The sequence below is a fragment of the Drosophila biarmipes genome, chromosome 3R (assembly GCF_025231255.1).
Source record: "Drosophila biarmipes strain raj3 chromosome 3R, RU_DBia_V1.1, whole genome shotgun sequence".
Taxonomy (NCBI): Eukaryota; Metazoa; Arthropoda; class Insecta; order Diptera; family Drosophilidae; genus Drosophila; species Drosophila biarmipes.
In genome coordinates this window covers 16,971,291-16,992,116 of record NC_066616.1, presented here as the reverse complement: position 1 = coordinate 16,992,116, position 20,826 = coordinate 16,971,291, and the positions used below count along the sequence as shown (strand labels likewise).

The 20,826-nt window shown below is 43.7% G+C and overlaps 3 protein-coding genes across 4 annotated transcripts; 1 reads left to right on the top strand and 2 right to left on the bottom strand.

Moving 5' to 3' along the window:
• Positions 1-612: 612 nt before the first annotated feature.
• LOC108031044 (uncharacterized) lies at positions 613-6,188 on the bottom strand. Its single transcript, XM_017104245.1, has 10 exons — positions 6,137-6,188; positions 5,861-6,078; positions 5,634-5,787; positions 4,555-4,970; positions 2,744-2,876; positions 2,327-2,507; positions 2,041-2,268; positions 1,549-1,921; positions 1,358-1,489; positions 613-813 (listed from the first exon to the last, which is right to left on the bottom strand). Exons 1-10 carry the CDS (start codon positions 6,186-6,188, stop codon positions 613-615), a joined length of 2,088 nt encoding a protein of 695 aa, XP_016959734.1.
• Positions 6,189-15,175: 8,987 nt separating this feature from the next.
• On the bottom strand, positions 15,176-16,768 carry LOC108032169 (NAD-dependent protein deacetylase Sirt2). Its single transcript, XM_017106023.3, has 4 exons — positions 16,552-16,768; positions 16,402-16,493; positions 16,241-16,337; positions 15,176-16,177 (listed from the first exon to the last, which is right to left on the bottom strand). Exons 1-4 carry the CDS (start codon positions 16,631-16,633, stop codon positions 15,291-15,293), a joined length of 1,158 nt encoding a protein of 385 aa, XP_016961512.1. The 5' UTR covers positions 16,634-16,768; the 3' UTR covers positions 15,176-15,290.
• Positions 16,769-17,104: 336 nt separating this feature from the next.
• LOC108031848 (gastrula zinc finger protein XlCGF26.1) lies at positions 17,105-20,815 on the top strand. Of its 2 annotated transcripts, none has more exons than XM_017105601.3 (3): positions 17,105-18,236; positions 18,313-18,798; positions 18,886-19,019. In XM_017105601.3, exons 1-3 carry the CDS (start codon positions 17,570-17,572, stop codon positions 18,894-18,896), a joined length of 1,164 nt encoding a protein of 387 aa, XP_016961090.3. In that variant the 5' UTR covers positions 17,105-17,569; the 3' UTR covers positions 18,897-19,019. The 2 variants fall into 2 exon arrangements, with proteins under 2 accessions (XP_016961090.3, XP_016961089.3); XM_017105600.3 differs by having other exon boundaries at positions 17,106-18,236; positions 18,954-20,815.
• The last annotated feature ends 11 nt before the right edge of the window (positions 20,816-20,826 follow it).

The window sequence follows — 20,826 nt, the reverse complement described above, 5'->3', positions numbered from 1 at the left end:
TCACTTTTCAGTTGGCCACTCGGCCGTGACGCTTATCCATCCCATGGCCAACAATGCCAGTGGTCGATTTCAGGCTGCAAACTGCCGTCATATTTCTGCCAGGGGAACCCATCCACCGAGCACTGAGAAATGCCTCCTCAACACGGAATTTATTCGGAAAAATAGGCTATGATCAGGGTCTAGGTAGTTATTCCATTGGAACTAACTCCAGTATTATTTAAGCACTATTTTGGCTATAATCATTAAAATTATTACTAATAAGTGTCTTGTGTAAATTAACATTTTTACTACATTTTAAAATGCAGTTCAGTGAAAAATTTATTAACTGTCAAGCAGTTCTAGTAACTACTAAAATAATATCCCTAAATAATCTACTATTTTAAATATTAATATTAATATTAAAGAAAACCTTTTCTTCCTTATTGCTTATAGCTACTTTTCCTCAGTGCACCCCACACTTTCGTTCTCCAGTCATGCGGGGTTTTTGTGGCTTTTTCGTGTCATGCAGCATGCGATTTTGATGTTTGCTGCGACACGTGCGCCAGAAACCCAAGGATGCAGTGGCTCACTCCCCACCGTGCTGCACAAACGGGCATCATTTTAATGGCCAAATTATTTGCTTATATCCATTCTATGGATCAGCAACTCCATCCCCAGGGCACAGCCAGCGAAGGTGAGGCCAAAGGCCAGGACGAACAGCGCGCCGGCGATGTTGTGCACATCCAGTGCCTGTGGAGCTCCCTTCACCTTGTGTCCACTCGCGAGATCCATCAGCACTTCCTGTTTCTTCTTGTCCATGTACTTCTCAATGAACTGGTAGTTGAAAAAGAAGGCTTTAAAAGTGTATTTGAAGGTAATGAACCACTTATTTAGAACTAATTACAACATAACTAAATACAATTTCATAAAATGGAGACTTTTGTTTTTTGGCCAAAAACTGATTGTATGCTTTCACCTTTTTTGGTGTAAGTTGGTCAAAAATGGTCCGAATCTTAAAAGCAGCACTAGTTTAAACAGCTTATAAGCTACATAATTTATATCAATTATTTCCTGTCCGATTCCAGAAACTAAAAAATTTCGCAACTTTAGACAAGGGGTAGCATCGTCTTTTTTAAGAAAAAATTTATCAAAAATAAAATTTTTAGGCGTGAATTCCAAACGATCGGATATTTTATTACGAGTTCAACAAGGTATGACATTCCATTTTAGGACCAATACTTTTTTTGTTTCAAACAAAATACTGATTTTTTTGGGGTGGAAAATAAGGTCCTTGGCTTTTGGCGAAAATATAAAATTTTCCCGAACCTTTATTGGTGGTCATATTGGATGTACAAAAAAAACATTAAATTAAGTTTACCTCCAATTCCCAGTGAAAATAAAGACCCGTTTCCTGACAGGTTCGAATGTGTTTATTCAACTCAGGCATCAGGATCCAACCACGTATCGAAACGGCTCTCGTGTAATCAAAATATAAGTCGTCATGCAAAACCTTCAATTAAATATTGATTTGTAAATTCTTTAAGAAGTTAGGGAAACAAAAGATATTACAATTCGGTTTTCCAGAGCCTCCGTTGACACATAATCGCCAACGGAAAGTGAGCCCGAAGACAACCGCTCAATTCCGAATCCGAAGTTGGGCATAAAACTGACATTCGACAGGTAGCTATAGTCGTGCACCTCGAAGTTCCGGGACAGAATCTGTTCCGTTTCCAGATCGGAGCTCTGGATCGTATGAACCCAGATAATGGAGGGAGCTGCCCACTTCCATTCCGATTGGGCCCATTTCTCGATCGTATCCACGGGGGCGGAGAAGAAGGGGAAGGTTAGCATCGACTTGAGTTGCCCACTGTAAATGTTTTCCAGCGTGATTGTGGCACACAAGAGAGTGGCCAGGAAAAAGCGTGGTGCAAATCGATCGAAGCTAAAAGATCATATATTTATACCTAATTAAACTAGATTATCGAAAAATAAAAAATTAATATCTAACTAAAATTTTAGAAATTTGTAATCATTTTTCACTTTTTGTCTTGGCGAACCCACCTCACAGGAGCCGATGGCTGCTGAATGAAAAGAGCAAATATGTCCAGCATGGATTTCTCAAGCTTTCTGGTGTGATGAAACCCGTACTGATTTGGACAATACCCCAGGCTATAGTACACATATTTCATAAAGTACAGAAAGGTGCCGCATATCATTAAAGTCGCAATCAGCATAAGCCAAGTGAGGTCATTGAAAGGCATTATGTTAGTGCGCCAACTTGGTAGGGGTCTGAAAAATAAGAATTCAAATTGGTTCGATTGGGTTTGTAAGGTTTGAGGAAACTCACGCGGGAGCTGGACCCAAAATGGTCACCGATGAACGAGCTATGGCATGCGAGGTCTCTGTAATGCCATCATACCAATTGTAGATGCACCCGATGGCCATCTCCACACGCTGCTCGTAGATGTCCCCCAGCATCCCATCGCTCGATTCGTTTTCGTAAATACCACCCCAGTTGTCGGCACCATCTGTAAAAAACTTATGTTAAATTAATTGAACTTTTATGTCATATAGAAAGTAATCAAATCACTAAAGAATAACTCCGAGTTAGCAACAATTCACGATTTTTAAGATAAGTTTAAGATAACTTAGGATTTTCTTAAGAAAATCATGTTCTACTAAATAAAAACTTTTTAATTTTTAATCTACCAAATATTATTATACTTTAAAATGAATCTTATCAATATTCAAGTAAGTAACTTACAAGCCTCGACCCTCAGGTGACAGTTGTGCACCTGGCAGAAGGTCTTCATCACATTGGCCTCCGCCCCGTCGAAGGTGAGCGAACGGTTGGGCCTGTGCGGGTTAATGGGATCCACGTCACCTTGGCCAGCGGGCTGCAATGGGTTAATGGTTAATGGCTAACTAGAACCGACAATTCAAGTGTCTCTGCTAATTTCGTTAATGGGCTAACTGGTGCCACGCCCACTCCCAAACCATTACTGACACGACACTCACTCACACTCCATTCGGAGCGCAAAGTAACATTCAAATGGACATCGACACTTGGCTCGTCGGGCGGCAATTAAATGGAAACACGTAATTTAAATCAATGTTGGTCCTGTGCAGGATCCAAAGCCAGGCCCCAAACAAAACCACATTCACATGCTTGTGGCTCTGTGTGTGTGTGCTGGTGTTTGTGTTAGTGTTAGGCCACGGGTGTGTGCGTGTGTTTACAAATGTGCAAATGTCCTTAAGGCAAACAATTGAGTGCGAACAAAACTTTTGCCAACTGACAACAAAAGCTGGCTTTTTTTGCGTCTATTCTGTGGTTACAATGGGGAGAAAGGTATTCGAAAGTAGTCAGAAAAATAACTGATTAGGGATACACTGGGAGTTTTGTGATCGAGACACTATACCATCATTTATTATACTATTTAGTCATTAAAAAGAATCTTGCTTTGAAGACTAATTAATGTTCAGTAAAACAAGACTTTTGCAACTACATTTTAAAGCTTCCCAAAATAAATGAAAAATGTTTTATATATTTTCATTATTGTTCTTTGTTGTCTTGAAAGTTATTATTATTTTGAGAACTAGTAAAATTTTTTTACAATACAAAGTTTGAATTTTTGCAGTCCACAGTGCCTGCACACAGACAAATCATGGAGACGGCTCCTGACAACTCCCACCAGTGATTACCATGGACTGGGCACCGCAACACAACATGTGCTTACATTTTAGTTGCCGAAATCGTTGCCCACAACGACAACAAAGCCGAATAACTAAGCACCCACACCAGCACCGCCAAACTAACACACACAAACACCAAACAAACCTCGCACACACACACACATGAGAATTTGGGCCAAAAGGAGCAACCACTGGACATTTATTCATGATGAGTTCGCACACTGAGCCCGACTAATGCAAAGACAACGATGTGAATGAGCCTGATGAAGATGAGGAGTCCTCAACATTCTTGGGGGTGTGACGGGGTGTGGGGGGAGGTTGGGGCTAGGGGAACAAGGACGACCAATTGGCTTTGCTTAATGCCGGCGTGCAAATCTCTGGCATTTGGGTAAAGCTGGCTGGCCATCAGGAAGGCACAGAGAAAAACCTGCCTTCTTTATTCGAACAAATTTATATCATATAAGTTTGGTGGAAATAATATTAAAATAAACTAAAATGTGTCAACTCCTTTAAAATTATGAATTTTTTTAAAATATTTTACTTAAAATAACATATCCAAGTCTAATAATAGTCTTAGATTTAAAGCTTTTATAACTACAGTTTTGAATTAAATTTAGGTATCTAAAAGTGTGAAACAATATATTAAAAACTCATAGATACCGAACATGTATTCTGAAAGATTTGCAACCCTATGTTTACTGTATACTTTTAAACCACCTAAATTACATTTTCAATTTAATATTTAATGAAAAAATGTGTATCATGGTTTTATAAATTAACAAATTTTTACAAACAACGTTTTGTTATTATTATTTTTCACAGTGCAGCAACGGCTATGCCAACAACAAACGATAAATATAAACTTAACCGGCAATTACTTACCACATAATTAGTAATCGTATATGGGACATAAGTAATGGAGCCAACGAGCAGGCTGCGGCGCTGCAGATTGAGCAGCTTGTTGGGATAAAGTTCGACCCGGTTGGCAAAAGTTTCGTTCGGCAAGAATGCGTCCAGGAGCAGGGCATCCAAATTACCAAAGGCACCGACAAACTTTTGTGTCCACAGCTCGAAATTGATGTCGCGGTAGGGCGAAGGGGTTGTCGGCCCAAAACTCCCAGTACTCCTGGTAGTCCCTGTTGTCCTTGTTGTCCCACCAAATCCGCCCACTCCATCCTCCTTGTTTCCCATGTTTACCGATGCTCCCGCTTTGCGCCTGGGGTCTGGTTGGGGTCCTGTTTTTGGTCCTGCTCCTACAGTTTCGATTCCGGGTCGCACCATCAGATGGTGGGGGTAGACTAAAGCGCATTACACCGATTTCCCGATGTCGGACAAGCAGGGTTTGGGGGATTTAAAAAAACGGACAGGGACCTTATTTAGATAGCGAGAGATTTCGACTGGGAATTACCTAATTTGAAAGCACTAAGGAACTTTAAAAATAATATAAAAAAATTATAATTTCTCAGTTTTCATTTAAATACATATTTGAAGTGTGTCCTTAGGGTATGGGAAATATTAAGAGGTTAACACATATAAGAGAGTATGTGACAATAGAGAGCGTCCAACAAAAATGCTGGGTAGTAAAAGCCCAAGCCCCCAAAAAGCCCAAGTTTACAATTGAACAAGACGCCGTCGAGCGTTGAAATTATTGGCAAGTGCTAAAGTTTGATCAACTGGCCACGAATGTCCTGCGGCTGTTTCCCGTTTGCCCACCATGTTTACGCGGCAGTCGAGTCCCTTTGTGTGGAGAACTGCTGGTCCTGGTCCCCTCGAAAAGAAAACTTTTCCAGTTTGACTTGTTTTGCCACGCCCCCCAGGGAGGTGGCGAGAAGTCACCGCTTAAGCTAATAAATTGATGCTGACGGGCTTGGTTCAATCGGAATCGGATGGAGCACGACAGGAGCACTCAATTGAAGCGGGTTATCCGTATTCATTAGCAACTATCTATAAACCGAACTCACACTGCAGTATAGCCATGCCGAGCAATTCCGCGGGGCTTTCGTCCTCGCACAGGAACAGGTATCTCTTATCCTTGAGTCGCACATTTGCATTGCGAGTGACATAGTATCGGGAGTGGAGAAAGTAGTTGGTCTGAGACAAGATGGTGACAAACCCCTGGATTAGAAGAAATAAATAGTAATTATACACATAGTATAATATTATCCTAAACTGAAAAAGAAGTAATCACCTCTGTTACACTGCTATTTAGAGCACCCATAACTTGATTCTCCACCGCCTCCAGATCCTCTAATAGTGCCACATTAATCCATTGCAGCCTAATGGGTTGACTTAAGTCCCTAAGAACCAATTCTAAAGCACTCATATAATCCAGTTGAAGGGGAGTTGTAGACCCAGAGTTATTGTAGACAATCAAAATGGACGAAAATCCAGCAAAGTATTGACCAACTAAGAAGGAATTAGCTTATCTTAAGTTGGTTAAGAGGATTAAGCCGACTATCCTTACCTATAATCCGGAGCAATTGGCTCAAATGCATCACCAGCGGTTGCAGCCACATCTCGGCTGGCTTTTGATTTCATTTTCCCTGTTTCCGGCTTTTATAGGACTGGCATTTAATGAGTCTGCTTCGATTGGCCGGCAAATTGATTTTAACCCGAACTGTAATTGAAAACCTCCGGCAGGTCCTATCGTCGCAAACTGGAAATGGGCGTTATTTGCCTAGACATTAGCCTAATGAAACGCACACAGCACATTACGATATTTGCATAATTCAGTAAACAAACAAGAGCTTAACAAAAGGGTGCCTCGGGTAAGTCAACCGGAAATCCTCAGTTTAGTTTGGCTATCTATGAAGTTGATGGAAGGCAGCACTCTCAGAGTCAGCTACAGCATCTTTATTTGGTTATTCAACTCTGAAAAGTGGGCAAAGTGATAAGTTACGGGAATAAATATGTCTGGTTAAGTATCTAAAATGCCATTATTAAAGCATTTAATACACTTAAAGATCCATTAAAATTATAGGTATTAAAGTTTTAATTTTAGTTAAGAAAATTATTTTTATCATTACAAATTTCTACTAAAAATAATGATAAGTTCCAATTTTTATTTGATAAATTTCAGTATTTTAAAATAATAAAATTGACCAATATGCAGCATTATATTTATATAAACCAAGTGAATTGGTAAGGTCCATGCTAATCTAACATTTTCTGGCTTTTAAAGAATATGTGTTTCAATTTCAGACCCCCAATTTTTCGCAGTGATCTTTCTTAACCCCTGGCTCTCGCCCAATTAGCGTTACCACAAATTAGCGGCAACAATGCGGCGAAACTACTGACTTTCATTATGAACGCGAACAAGCCCGAACCGAAGCCAGAGCCATAGCCAAAGGTCCATGGATAGTCGACCGAAACTGAGCCGGGACCAGGCCAAGTGTCAATTGAAACAATTCAATTGGTCTGGCAGCCAATTCAGGGGCAGCGAGAGGCTAAGGACGCAGGATGCAGGACGCAGGACGACGAAGTCGTTGCCCCATCGCCGATGTGGGAACACAAATGGACAGTCGAGACAAGCAGACTATCGCAGTGAATGTGCGAGTGTTGCGAGTGCTTAACCATTGGGTTATTTGAAATTGAAAGACAGATTAAAGGATTTGCTCCTGGCGAGCCAAAGCAGAGGCCAGCGGAGACATGGCCATCGCAGGCAGCCCGGGGAGTCTGGTCCTCGTTCTGGTCCTGGTCATTTGAGTGCACAGCAGGCGGCGATTTTATTGCCTCGACAACCTGCTGGGAACCCCCCAAAAACAGAAAAAAATGCCATGGCTCCATAGCATTCGCCCACACACACTCACGGCTCTGAACGGCACTGAAGGGCAATTAAACACTCAAGCGGTGTGTTACCCCAGTCCGAGTTACTCGAAAGTCAATGGCATTAAAAATCCATGAAACGATATTTATCTTCTCAAACGCTTTTGCGGGTGGCAATAAAGCCAATGAGGGCCAGGTTTGATAAAGTGATTAAGTTTGAACTTGGTAAATCACGTTATAAAATTTATTCGGTATTTTTGGGCTTACAAAAACCCCTGCAGAAATGATTTATCACAGAAAATCTCATGAAATTCCTTTTAGGTTTATACTAAAGCTAAAGTTACGAAGGCTGTGAGTGAAATAAACAAGTTGATTGTCTTGATTATAACTCTTACATATTTTTACTTTATTCTTGTGAAGACTTTCACAAAAAACTCAGAAATTATTACATTTAATAGTTTACTCAGTTTCGATTCCATTTAGTAACAGTATTTTTAAGCTGAGGTAAGCTGTGCTGATCAAAAAATAAAGAGTAATTTTAAACGTTGTGCAGCTGTTTAAAAGTATGCAACAAAATATTTTCGAAGAGCAAGACCTATAGAACTCTTTGTTCAAGATTTCAATGCCCAGTAGTTTTTGTTGCAACTCCTAATATTCTGAGAGTAATACCCTTTATCCCCTGCTACATTCACAAACAAAGTTTTACCTGAAACCCCAAAACAACAATAAAAGCTGCCCCGAGTTCGCAGCTCCTTGAAGTATGCAACACTAATCAAGACACAAATGCAGATTTGTGCGATTACGTGTTTGTCTGCGTGCGTGTCTGTCCGCAGCAATGGAATTTACACGCCTCACACACGCACAGGCACACGCAGCTATCATGGAGGTGGTGCAGGGGGGCGGGTGGTGGAGGCACCGCAGGCGGGCTGACCAGCAAACCGACCGCAATGTGGCCCACAAGCTGCAGAAGTGGCCAACACACACACACACCCACACTCACGCAGAGAGTGGCAACATATGGCCAAAAACCGAAAAGGTTTACGGCTGTGTGAGTGAGTGAGTGCGTGGCGCATTTTTAGCTAAAGTTTTTTTAAATTCTTTTCCTCTCCAGCCGTCTGTGGCTTAGAGTTTTGTGTTATGCTTTCATCTGGTGCCTGCTGGCGGGCAATTTGCCTAGACCGAATTGCACTTGCATGCTAATGAAAAGTGCTCGCCGCAGCAGCAACTTTAAATTGCCGGGCATGTTTAAAGCCAAATTACCCTCTAGTACAGGCATATATATTTTGCAAGCCATCCACTTGGATTTAAATAATAATAATACGAAACAAGGAGGGGCGCAGCTGCATTAATGAATAGCGAAACAAGGCGTCGGCCTTGAAATCTAAACAATGGCAAAAAGAGTGGTGGTAAATCGTGCCACTTCATTATAGCCCATGGCAGCTCGGGCTGCGAGTGAATAAGCCAATGCAAATGAGTTTTCCCTTTTCCACGACTTTCACTTGCTCATTTTCCACGCCAGCTGACTAACAATGCGCTGGGATCAATAATTCTGGTCGAGTTTAACTTGTCACAGAAAGGCTGAAACTTAAATACATGTATCTGTATCTGGAAGTGACATAACGAGTGGGCTCAGTTGTACTTCTTAGACATATCTATTATCAATGCCAGAGCAATTTGTGAGTGAAACTGTATAAATAGGCTTGTTTACCTTAGATGTTGGCATCTATGCTCAATTAATTATTCAATTCTCATTATTTATTGGCATACAGGGCGTATACTTGTTATTTCTTAGTTTATTCTCAGATAACAAGGAGCTTAAGGTTTTTACTTGTGTTTACCTATTTTTAAATGTATAATGAATTTCATTTAACTTATGTCACATTTAAAGAACTTTATATTTTTTAATGGATTTTATATATTTAAATATTTAATTATTTTGGGACGGAATATTAGGTAATTATAGAAAATATGGAATATATAGGTATGCTTTGTTTCCAAATTCCTATTTTTCTAAGATAATCAGATGTATTCCTTGGCAAATTAATACAATCACCATCTGTCACCTGCTGGGCACTCAATGCCCGAGTCAGAAACAATTACGCACAGCTCATCAAGTGCCCGGCACACATGGCGTATGCTTGATAACCATTTGTGACATCTGACGGTATCTGACAAGCATCCGACAAGCTCGGCAAGATTCCTCTGTCAGCTGATGGAAATGTGTAAATATTTGCATGGTAATTAGCCAGCACATCGGTTTCACCACTCCACTCCACACCGCACACTACACTGCATTAGTAGTCCTTGTCCTTGAAATTCTCATTTGCTGCTGCTGCTGCGTGGTGCTAGGTGGAAAACGGAAAATGGTTTCCCTATAACATTTTGTTGCCGCACAATTATGCAGATTGCCACTGCAGAAATGTGATGAGAGGGCGTTGGGGGGCTGGGAACTCGAAAGTTTGTGCAAACATTTGCCATTTGGTCGAGGCCAGGCCCCCTGGAGCTGGGCTCATATTTGTGTTTGCCATTTTCGGTGTATTGAAAATTGCAATTTTTTCATGATTTCCAAATAAACTGAAGAGGCAGTCTGCGTTTTCTTAGTTCCTTTTTTTTTTTGAGCTTACCAAAAACCTCTTCCTCGAGTTTGAGGCAAACACTCGAGCGTGTAAATGCACACACACGACAAAAAAAAGAGAAATAAAGCTTGTGAAACTAAAATAGAAACACATTTCATTTCCGTAAGATCTGGCAGAGTGGAAAAGGAAAATGTGCTGCACTTCGAGGGGGCAACAGGGGTCGGGGGCGGGAAGAACAACTGGCAAACAACAAGAAAGTGGAAATAAACTTGGCGATAAACCAACGAAATCGATTGGAAATATTTTAACGAAATTGCAGCTTAAAGTGTCAAAGCAGCATGTCGGTTGCTGCCAAAGTGGGTGGCATTTTCCGGGGGCAGCAATCATTTCCACTGACGTTAAGATGAGTGCTCGTTGCGATGATTCGGCTGTCGATGATTATGAGGCTGCAGCTGCCAAATGTTGCTGTTGGGTATTTAGATAATGCCGCCCATCCACTTACCAATTTCTCCCTCTGAGCACAGTAGAGCCTCGGCAATTTAACACCTTGTGCACATTGGCAGCTTCAAAGTTGCTTATAAAAAACAATTATGGTTTTTAAAAAGAAATCTGCTACTGAAGCCATCGTTTGGTAATAGAAGGTGTCTGAAAGTGTCTAAAAGTATGCTACGATTAAATCCAGCTGACTTCTGCAATCAAAATTTTGGTAGGCTTTTAGTTACTTTATTAAATGATTTCAAAGCTCTGGTGAATTCTTAGGTTCACTGTTTGGTTATTATTGCCATAAGATATGACAGTTTTTTAATTTTTGGTTACTGACTGTTAAATTTCGAATTTGAGTTGGCAAGACAAGCTTTACGTAACCCAATGTTTGCTTAAACAAAGAGCAAAACTTAGCGAGGCTGCACTGTCTCTGTATCTCTCGAGAGTGCAGTTCAAGTGAAGCGCAACGGCAAAGAAACAGTTTAAATGCTAACAATGCAACGGTTTCGGGTCAAGTATTTCCATCTTTCCTCGCCCTCTGCCGCTTTCCCTGCCGCTTTCCCTGCCATTTTCCCAGCAACGGAAACGAAGTGTAATGAAAGCGTGTAAAGTGCAAATCGAAAAGGCAATACAAGTAACGAGTACAAAATACTTGTGCCCCCCAGAATTTTCTCTAAATTACCAATGTCGGACCCAACCGGGCCAGGGCGATAAGGATAAGGGGCTGGGAAAGTTGGTTAGGTGCCCGGACACATCCTGCAGTCGAAACAGGTAAGAAACGAAGGAAACAGGCTGAGGAAATGTTTCGCAAAATGCAAGTTTCTTTTACGCTCTAAATGGGTTTTCCCAGTCCCATCCCCTGCCATTCTGTTGTGTGAAATTATAACTTTAATTAAGCGCATTTAATTTGATAGCCTTTATTTCGGGTGCCTAGCTGCATCCTAATGCCTTGACTTAGATTGGAATGGTTGGTGCTTTAAGCCCAAACAGATTTCCATATTTCATTAGCATTTGCCGACCACAAAAACCGCCAACGAATTAAATATTGATAATTGTTTTTTCCCCAATCGATGCGAATTGTATCTGTATGAATTTAAATATACGAGACTAGATATGTGCAATTACATAATCCAGTGACAGAAACGAGTTTGGTTGCCGCTGTGCTTTTCGGAAATTTATTGCATATTTTGGCCCAGGCTGCGAACTCGCCCGGGAATTGCCCGGGGCTTAGAACTAACAATTCAAAATGAATTTAAAGCCGCCGAGGCGATGGCCAAAGCGGGCCAAATGAAAAATTTCAATTAACCACAAAAACCGATGGCCAACCAAATCGAACCGAAAACAAAACGACATGCAAGCGGAAAAAAGAGACCAATGGCATACAAAAAAAAATATTGTCCACTGCCAACCATTTTGGCTAAATCATTTTCCTCTCTTTCGATCTGTTTGAGGAGTTTTTCCCGCCGTTGCAGGGACATCCTGGCCAAAGCCTTTTGTCGCAGAGAGCTCTGTGCGTGCTGGGCCACAATTAAATGCACTCGACAATGCACCTGACGGACCCCGAAATCGGCTACCACCAACCACATGCATATATCCGCATCCGTTCATTCTATCCATTGAAGATTGGCTTTGGCCAATCAATTGGCCATGGTCGCGTTTTTGCCATGGCGGCAAATCAATGCAACCTGCGGTCCGAAAACCAGCGAAATCAATGCGAATTATTTGGTTTTCCAATTCGTTACACTTCATTAATGGCAATCCCTAAACTCGTTTTGTTTTTGGCGCCCCCGGGCAAGAAGCGATTTTGAGCATAATTCTATTTGGGGAAAACACTCGAGTGGACGCTCGTACACTGTTTATTGTTCATCATATCGACATCAATCGGGGTATTGTGTCGGGACCGCAGCGGAAATTTATTTTATACATGCGAGCACCACCGCAGCTCATTTGGAGCCACGAAAACCGCCAATTTGGATCCGTGTGGCAGGCAGCCTTTTAAATCGCACTTTATTTTGCGTATACATGGGGGAGGGGTTCATCTACACACACCACACTTAATCTCAATCGTTTTCGGAGCATTGTGTTGACAAAGACGTAACCAAAAAATTTATGCACACAAAAGTATGCTATACAACATGCACATAAAATGATTATGACGATTACGCTGGAGCTTCAGCAACTGCTTTCTATTGGGGATGTTTCATACATGCGAACGGTCACACGAGCACCCATTACAAACAGCCCTGGTCACACTTTATCATGTTCTTTCTATTTTCTTGATACTTTCTGCATCAATTTTTATAAAACATTATCCAATATCAAATATGTAGTACATTACATATAAAATTCAATTACACTTTGGAACGGACACTAAAATAAGAACTATATGTGATATAAAAAATAGATTTATTATATTAAACATATATTTCTCTATAGTAAACCTTATAGTACTAGAAGTGCACTAACAAATATTACTTTACGAACCTCTGTTGTTTATAACTCACAGTTTAGTATAAATAATTTGTTTATTATTAAAAAATATAATAAGGCTTTCCAATTTTTTCTAAAACCTAATGGCATGTCCCCTGCTGTAGGCAATTCCCACTTTCGTGCTCCCACATTTATTGACACAAATTGCGTTTTGAGAACAGCATTGGCCAGCCGTCGTGGCAGCTCCCTCCGCTTTTCTTTTTATTAAAGCAATAATAAAATATTCATAAAGATTTCGTTTATGCAACGATAACAAGGCATATATTTTAGAATAAGCGGGCATTAAATAGGTTTGTGGCTGGCCCCTTCCCACCCAATCGATTGGGATCCCTGGTTTATTAGCCTCGCCTGAGTTATTTGCGGTCGGGGTTATGCCTCCTTTAAACTGTGTTTTGGGGCTCAATCAATTCCCGGGCAAGCTGTGCGCCACACAATCATGTCAAGAATTCAATATCAAAGCGCGAGCGCAGCTGTCGCTGATGACATCGGGGAATGTCCACGATTTCATCAACCCCCCGCCTTTTCTTTCAGTGCCATTGATGAACAGGCTTTGAGCGAGTGGGTGGGTTGGATGGGTGGTCAGGGGGCGGCGTGCGCGGGTGGAGAGCATCGCATTTTGATTACAAATATGAAACATGTTCACACAAATATGACCTGCCCTTCGGTTGCCACCACACACACTCACTCAGCTTCCTCAATGGCGTGTGTATGGAGTGCACTTAATGGCGTTCCGCATTTGTCGGAGGGGTTTGGAAGTCAAGTTAATATTGAGCCAACTTGAGTCAATTTTGACTGAGTGGGCCAAGTCACACAAGGAGAAAATATATCAGCACCAGAACTGATATATATAGTTTATCTAATAGAAATAGACTAAAGGAATGTCATAAATAATATTCTATGGTATCCTGATGGTATCAGTAATTAAAAAATCCTCGAAATACAAAAAAAAATATCAAAAATTAAAAACATACAGAATACATATACACTCTTATTAAAGGGTTAATAATTCTGTTTATTATAAAATAAATAGATCATTGATCGTTTTACCCAAATTCTTCTTAAAGACTCGTATAAGATAGTTACTCCTTATATTAAGAACTAATATTTATATTTTTTATTCTTCTTTCATAAATTTAAAAAAAATTTATACTGAAAGATTTTTGGATGGTGTTTTACTAGAAATTACAAATTCATATCTGTGTATTTTTAATACCTAAAAACATTTATTTTTATGTTATTTGATAACATAAAGCTTAAAGCAATTTACACCTAAAGTATTGAATTCATATTAAGTCCATTTATTCCAATTCGATTTTTATCAGTGCAGCCGCACATTCGCTGAGATGGCAACACTCGGGAAAATTGCAAATAGACAAGATCTTAGGCCATTAGCTTTAATTGCCAAAGTTCTGGGGCAACAGCAACTGCAATTGCCGTGGCAGCTGCAACTGCAACTGCAACAAATTGCGTGGCTATCAATATTTCCGTGGCTGCATTTGATTTCCTAATGCATCCGCAGCGAGAGGCAGGTCCAAGTTGACTGGCGCCGTGGGGAGGAGGCCTCTTCGGCTGCAAACCATCGTCCCTGTCAACGATTAACAATATACGCTTGTCCTGCCCCGGCAGGAGGTTACCCGCTGGCCTGGTTGGGAGCTTGGTTTTAATTAGTCCAGCCCGTACGTATTTTCTATTGGCCAATTCACCGCAGAAGCTTCATTACCGGACTGCCGTGTGTGTCTCTTTCGCTTTGTGCGTGTGTATTTCTGGAGGACAGATTGCGAGTCATTAAGTTGATGCAGCTGCAGCTGCAGCAGCCGGAGCAACATCGGTGTAAGCCACACAAACAGGCAGTTAGAATGCCACATGCCACGCCCACAACAGCGGTTGAGCGTTGTCGAGGGGCTGGCTGGTGGCAGTTGTAACTGAATCGGAATCTGTATCAGCAGCACCAGAATCACATTCCGAATCCGTTGCCGAGCCCGGATCAGAGCAGAAAACGAAACAGAAACATGTCGGGAGTTAACCTTTGTTGGCGGTTTCAGCTTTTTGTGCGCCGGAAACGGCAGAGCAACTCAATCAGTTTTTGCGGTTTATGGTGGCCCGGCCAAAAGGGACACGCTAATGGCTCACAAATGGCACTTGAATAATTGAATGCCGGAAACGGAGGAGGAGAAATGAAGCGCGCGGTATTAGCCAGCCAATGCCTGCACATGGCATTGTCCGTTTTATACACTTAGTACATGTAAATAGATTGCACACTTTAACTACAAATTAACTACGAATCGTACTAACTAATCTCAGGGTCTAAAGCGAAGCGTCCTTTTTGGCCTCACTGCCGGAAGCCTTTTCAACTGGGTCCGAATCGGTGTTTTCCTTTTTCTCCTCACCCCTCTCGCTTTTCTGGCCGGCTTTCAACTTCTCCTTTTCACTGCTTATCAGCTGCTGCAACTCATCCTCCCATCCCAGAGCTTTCGCCAGAGCCAGGACACCCGCATCGCATTCGCCCAGGTAGGCCACATCCCTCGTGTTGTTGGGCTTGTTGAAAAGCAGCGACCGCTCATGGGGATCCATCCAGGGCACAAAGCTAGCCTGACCCACCGCATCTCGATTGATGAGCAGGCGCAGGCAACGTGGTCCCGGTCGTTGGACCAGAGAGGCAAACGGCTGCACTTCCAGCGATGTGCCCATGATAATCAGGAGATCGCAGTCCTGGAAATCCTCATCGGGACTGGTGTAAAACCTCTGCGGCAGGTTTTCGCCAAAGAAGACAATATCCGGCTTGACAACGCCCTTGCATTTCTTGCACTTGGGCAGACGATCGGCAAAGATCTCCGCCTTCATCCAGGCCATGTCGTACTCCTGCCGGCACTTTATGCAATGGTTGGTGTGGAAGCTGCCGTGTGCCTCGATGATCTTGTCCTCTGGCAAACCCGTCAGACGGTCCAAGGTGTCTATGTTCTGGGTGTAGTGGCGCTGCAGCACACCCTTGTCGTGCAGCAAACGGACAAAGTAGTGGGCCGGCGTGGGAATAAAGGAGCCCGGGTACAGTTCCTTGGCCAGGGCAAAGAACGGAGCCGGGTTCTTCTCGAAGTAGTCCAGATCGAAGATGGCCGTGGGATGGGGCAGCTTGTACTTTTTTAGGTTGCTGTACAGCCCGGAACCCGGCGACCGAAAGTCGGGGATGCCAGCAGCTATTAAAGTTGAAAGTTAAGTACGTAAGTAGATGTTCTGAAGGCATGAATAGATATACCCACATGTGGATATGCCGGCTCCCACCATGGTCACAATCTTCCTGAAGCCATGCTCCCGCCAATGCTCGGCAAAGCCCTCGAAAGACAAGTCCGGTATTACCTGGTTATAAGATAACATGGGGCTTAATTAAGATGATAATTGAATTATCAGGCGCTGCTCTCACCTTCTCCACTTTGAGGTCTGCCTTTGCGTCCGTGGAGCCACCCAGATTCAGAGTGTTTGCAAAGAAGCGCCGAATCACATCCATTGTGTGGTCTGGAAGTCGTATCTGGTTAGTAGGTGACAGTAAAACTATAGTTGTTAGACAACAAACCTTTGCCCTCCTCTTCGTCACTGGACGAGGAATTGGAATCCGTCCTTGTCGGTTTCTCCTGCTTTTTCTCGCTGTCACTCATGGCCGCAATAGTCCTGGACCCCGGGAGGTAAAAGTATCTGAAACTTTGTAATATCCTAGGAATTCCCCCCGTTGTTTTGATTATTTGTTTTCTTTTCACGCAAAAGCAAAACACGCCGAGCAACCAGTGCTGACAACTATCGATAAAAAAACGAAGGGATCAAAATTATCGCTAAAAGCTATAAAATAGCTAGTTCCATATTTTAATTATTTGTTGCTAGCTTAAATCAAAAAACATACAAATAAATTAAATTAAAAATGATGAAATAAAAATCGGCTGTTGTTTGTATTAGCTAATCGTATTTTATTTGTAACCCTTGTTTTAAATTTAATTTTTAATAAAAAATAATTAATTCCAAGTGAAATAGTTATAATGCCACCACTGGTTGCACAAAATAGCCGATAGTTGTTATCGGCCCACCCAGCGATAGGCCCTTTCGCGCCCCCATCCCTCGTCGGCCGTTAGCCGATTACTCGATGTGCGGCGGGGGTGCAGCTCTGGCCGTTCGCCCAGCCCTGGAAAACCACGCCAGTCATTTTTGTTTTGATAAGGATACGGATACAAAAAGAGCGTGGCCTGGAAAAACTGCAGAAACGGCGGAGAAAGCGCCCCAAAACCGAGCGAAAGCGGTGCGAACTGATCGTCGGGCGGTGCGCGACAAACTGGGCGCCCATTCGAGCACACCCAGGCGCTACGTGGAAGCGTAGGCAGCGTGTGGAGTGGAAGAAGAGGAGGCGAAGAAGAAGCAGCACCAGCAGAAGTACACAGAAGTGCAACCAGACGGCTAAAATAACAAATCGAGAGGGCCGAAAAGGAGCGGCAGCGGGGGCGACCAAGACGGGGGCGGGGAATGGCCGAGGGTCGTCGGTGGCTGCCATTGTATAACGCCGATGGGCAGACTGTAGACCCGCGCTAGCAACCCACATCTCGAATACCATGCATCTGAACCATGCGACAGCCGCGACGGCAGCCATGGCCAACTATCAGCACTACCAGCTGCCAGCCTCGCATGGCGGTGGCGGCGGCGGCGGAGGAGCAGGTGGCGGTGGTGGAGGTGGAGCCAATGGTGGATCTGGGCCCGGACCCAATGCCGGGCAGCAGCAGGCCACCACCCTGGCCAGTCTGCAGCAGAGCCCCTTTGCCCTGCACCAACTGACCGCCGTGCAGGCCATCCAGCATCCCACCCACCAAGCCATGCTCCATCCACAGCACCCGCTGGTCCATCTGCTGGACATCTCCACCACCACAGCGAATAGTGGCGGCGGCGGTGGAGGCACTCACACGCCCATTTCGCCCATGAAACAGGAGGTGCAGAGCGTCATCAGCGAGGAGGAGGTGGTGGTGGACGATCCGCGCAAGAAGAAACAATGCCACGTGTGCAAGAACAAGTTCCGGCAGCTGACCACGTTACGCAACCACATGAAGATCCACACGGACGAGCGGCCCTACAAGTGCAAGCACTGCGACAAGGCCTTCCGCCAGATCTCGACGCTGACCAACCACGTGAAGATCCACACCGGCGAGAAGCCGTTCACCTGCAACATCTGCGCCAAGGACTTTCGCCAGCAGAGCACCTTGATCAATCACATCAAGACGCACAAGGGTGAGTTTGTGGTCGCATCTGCTACGCGGAGCTAACGATTTAACTGTCTCCTTTTCGCTTCGTTTGCGGGTAACAGCGGCGGAGTCCAGCACGCCAACGTCGCTGCTGAATTATCAGCCGCAGACGGGCAGCGGCAAGCATAGGAAGTCGCAGATGCACCAGGCCTACCAGCAGCAGCATCAGCGCGTCCAAATCTCAAAGACCTTGTACTCCGGCAGCTACAGCTCGCCGGCGGCCGAGGAGCTGGTGAAACCGTTCCAATGCAGCGTCTGCAAGCGCCGCTTCCCGCAGCTGAGCACGCTGCACAACCACGAGCGGACCCACATCGATCCCAAGCCGTACAAGTGCGAGACGTGCGACAAGTCCTTCAGCCAGCTGGCAACGCTGGCCAACCACAAGAAGATCCACACGGGCGACAAGCCGTACACGTGTTCCTACTGCCACATGCAGTTTCGTCAGCAGAGCACCCTCACCAACCACCTCAAGACGCACACGCACCAGATCGCTCCCGGGGGCGGGGGTGGAGCAGGAGGCGGCGGAGCAGGAGCCGTCACAGCCACAGGTGAGCCGCTTGTGTGTTCGCCCTACCAATGAGCCGCTTTCTGTTATCACTGTGTGCATTGATTAATAACGCTCTTCCCTAACGAAGCTTTTATTTAAATCTTGTACGCATGCCAATTTCGACAAACCGACCAACAATCAACCCCTCACCTGCAGTGGATCACTCAATGCCCGCTCCATTGGCGCCCGGGACGCAGCAGCTGACGACTGGGCTGCTGCCGAACAACCTGCACGGCAGCACGCCGAACATCATCCAGCTGGACCACCATCCGCTCCTGCATTTCCTCGATGGCAGCACCACGGTCAGCTCGGTGGTGGCCACGGCGGCGGCCAACACCAAGGTGGAGCATTTCCAGGCGGGCGGGTCGCCACCGGGCCGCATGACCGTGGTGGGCAACATCAACATGCTGAAGGGCGATAATCCGGACCGACCGTTTGGCTGCAGCGTGTGCCAGCGGTTCTTCTCGCAGCAAAGCACTCTGGTCAATCACATCAAGACGCACACCGGCGAGAAGCCGTACAAGTGCAAGATCTGCGAGGTCAACTTCCGGCAGGTGGCCACGCTCAACAATCACATGAAGATCCACACCGGCGAAAAGCCCTACAACTGTTCCTACTGCCCCAAACAGTTCCGGCAAAAGAGCACGCTGCAGAACCACCTGAGGGTGCACACCTGCTAGACCCACTCCAGAGCCAGATCGCGACGCGATCCAGGTCCGCAGCCAGCCAGCCAGTCAAGCAGCCATTGAGGAATAGTGCAATATGCATGCCACATAGCACATACACTTATAGATCGCATATACGGCATACGAATACGATTACATGAATACTATATTTGAATATATACTCGAAAGTGTTATTTACCTGCTGTGCAGAGCGCAATTGTATGTAACTATATCGTAGAGAGCTGATCCACATGCGTGTCCAATTGTAAATTAAGGCTAGCCGTATTCGCCTAAGCCACGAATAATATGATACAGGGTGTTTAAGCCTGAACTCTATACTATCCTAGGATGGGTCGATTTGGGTCGGTGCATAAAAGTTATCTTAGGGCTATTCTCAGCCGTCTATATTTTATATATTTAAATTTCTTTCTTTGCAAAAAACAATTTGGAAACTGTAAATTAAACATTAGTACTGATAAAGCGTTGAAGAGCAAGTAACACCATTTGTTTATATTTAATTTAGGCGTGACCCAGGTCACTCACCTTTTATATCTGTTATGTTGTGAGATATGCATACTTAGTAATACCTTTTTATACAACATAAGTATTTCCTTTACAAGGAACTTGTTTTATGAGAAGCAGACGGTATTCTTTAATTTCTTATGATTAAACTTAATATTTGCGCAACCGTTTTTAAAACGAAATGGTACAGAATGGCTGAGTAGATTTCTTTAGCACCGAACCTTCTTTCTACAACAAATCGATCCACACCAAAATTATCCCCCTAGCATCTGTTGTAATTCATGCCCCTGGCCCCTTCCGCGAACCTACCTATTAGTTCCGAGTATCGGCTTCTCTCAGCTTTTCTCGTCGTGTTAAATGTTAAGCCCGCCAGCAAAGTAAAGTAAATTAATTAAAAGTAAAACTAGTTATTGCTATACTGTGTGTAATCCCCGCCCGCTCTAAACTTGCATACGGCGCCATCGGAAGCGAACCGAACCGAACGGAAATCGAAAAAAGCAACTATTTATATAAGTGTACTCTTAGCGCATACTTAGCAGCATCTTCTACTCACATGACTACAAGCGGAGCGAAGGCGATCGCATAAATAATCAATAATACATTTAATGAAAACCGGGTTGCTTCTAGAACAAAAAATTAGAAAACGGAGAGACAAGAGTCCCTAAATTAAGTGAATCGACGAGGAGAAATACAAGTAAAATCAGCTATAATTGAATTGACAGAGATCGATCGTAAATGTTGTAGCGAATATATAGTATATATAAAAATATATATAACTAAATGTAAGCGAAGCGAAGAGCTGAAACAACAATAAAACATGCAAAACATAAATGTTGGTTATT

What these genes read in the sequence shown, in the direction of transcription:
- LOC108032169 (XM_017106023.3), bottom strand. Translation starts at nt 16,633, where the DNA reads ATGAGTGACAGCGAGAAAAAGCAGGAGAAACCGACAAGGACGGATTCC. An exon ending in CAGACCTCAAAGTGGAGAAG is followed by an intron (nt 16,338 to 16,401) that starts GTGAGAGCAGCG and finishes TCTTATAACCAG; the next exon opens with GTAATACCGGACTTGTCTTT. An exon ending in GGGAGCCGGCATATCCACAT is followed by an intron (nt 16,178 to 16,240) that starts GTGGGTATATCT and finishes CAACTTTAATAG; the next exon opens with CTGCTGGCATCCCCGACTTT.
- LOC108031848 (XM_017105600.3), top strand. Translation starts at nt 17,570, where the DNA reads ATGCATCTGAACCATGCGACAGCCGCGACGGCAGCCATGGCCAACTAT. An exon ending in TCACATCAAGACGCACAAGG is followed by an intron (nt 18,237 to 18,312) that starts GTGAGTTTGTGG and finishes TGCGGGTAACAG; the next exon opens with CGGCGGAGTCCAGCACGCCA. An exon ending in AGGAGCCGTCACAGCCACAG is followed by an intron (nt 18,799 to 18,953) that starts GTGAGCCGCTTG and finishes CCTCACCTGCAG; the next exon opens with TGGATCACTCAATGCCCGCT.
- LOC108031044 (XM_017104245.1), bottom strand. Translation starts at nt 6,188, where the DNA reads ATGTGGCTGCAACCGCTGGTGATGCATTTGAGCCAATTGCTCCGGATT. An exon ending in TCACCTGAGGGTCGAGGCTT is followed by an intron (nt 2,508 to 2,743) that starts GTAAGTTACTTA and finishes AGTTTTTTACAG; the next exon opens with ATGGTGCCGACAACTGGGGT. An exon ending in AGGCTCTGGAAAACCGAATT is followed by an intron (nt 1,490 to 1,548) that starts GTAATATCTTTT and finishes ATTTAATTGAAG; the next exon opens with GTTTTGCATGACGACTTATA.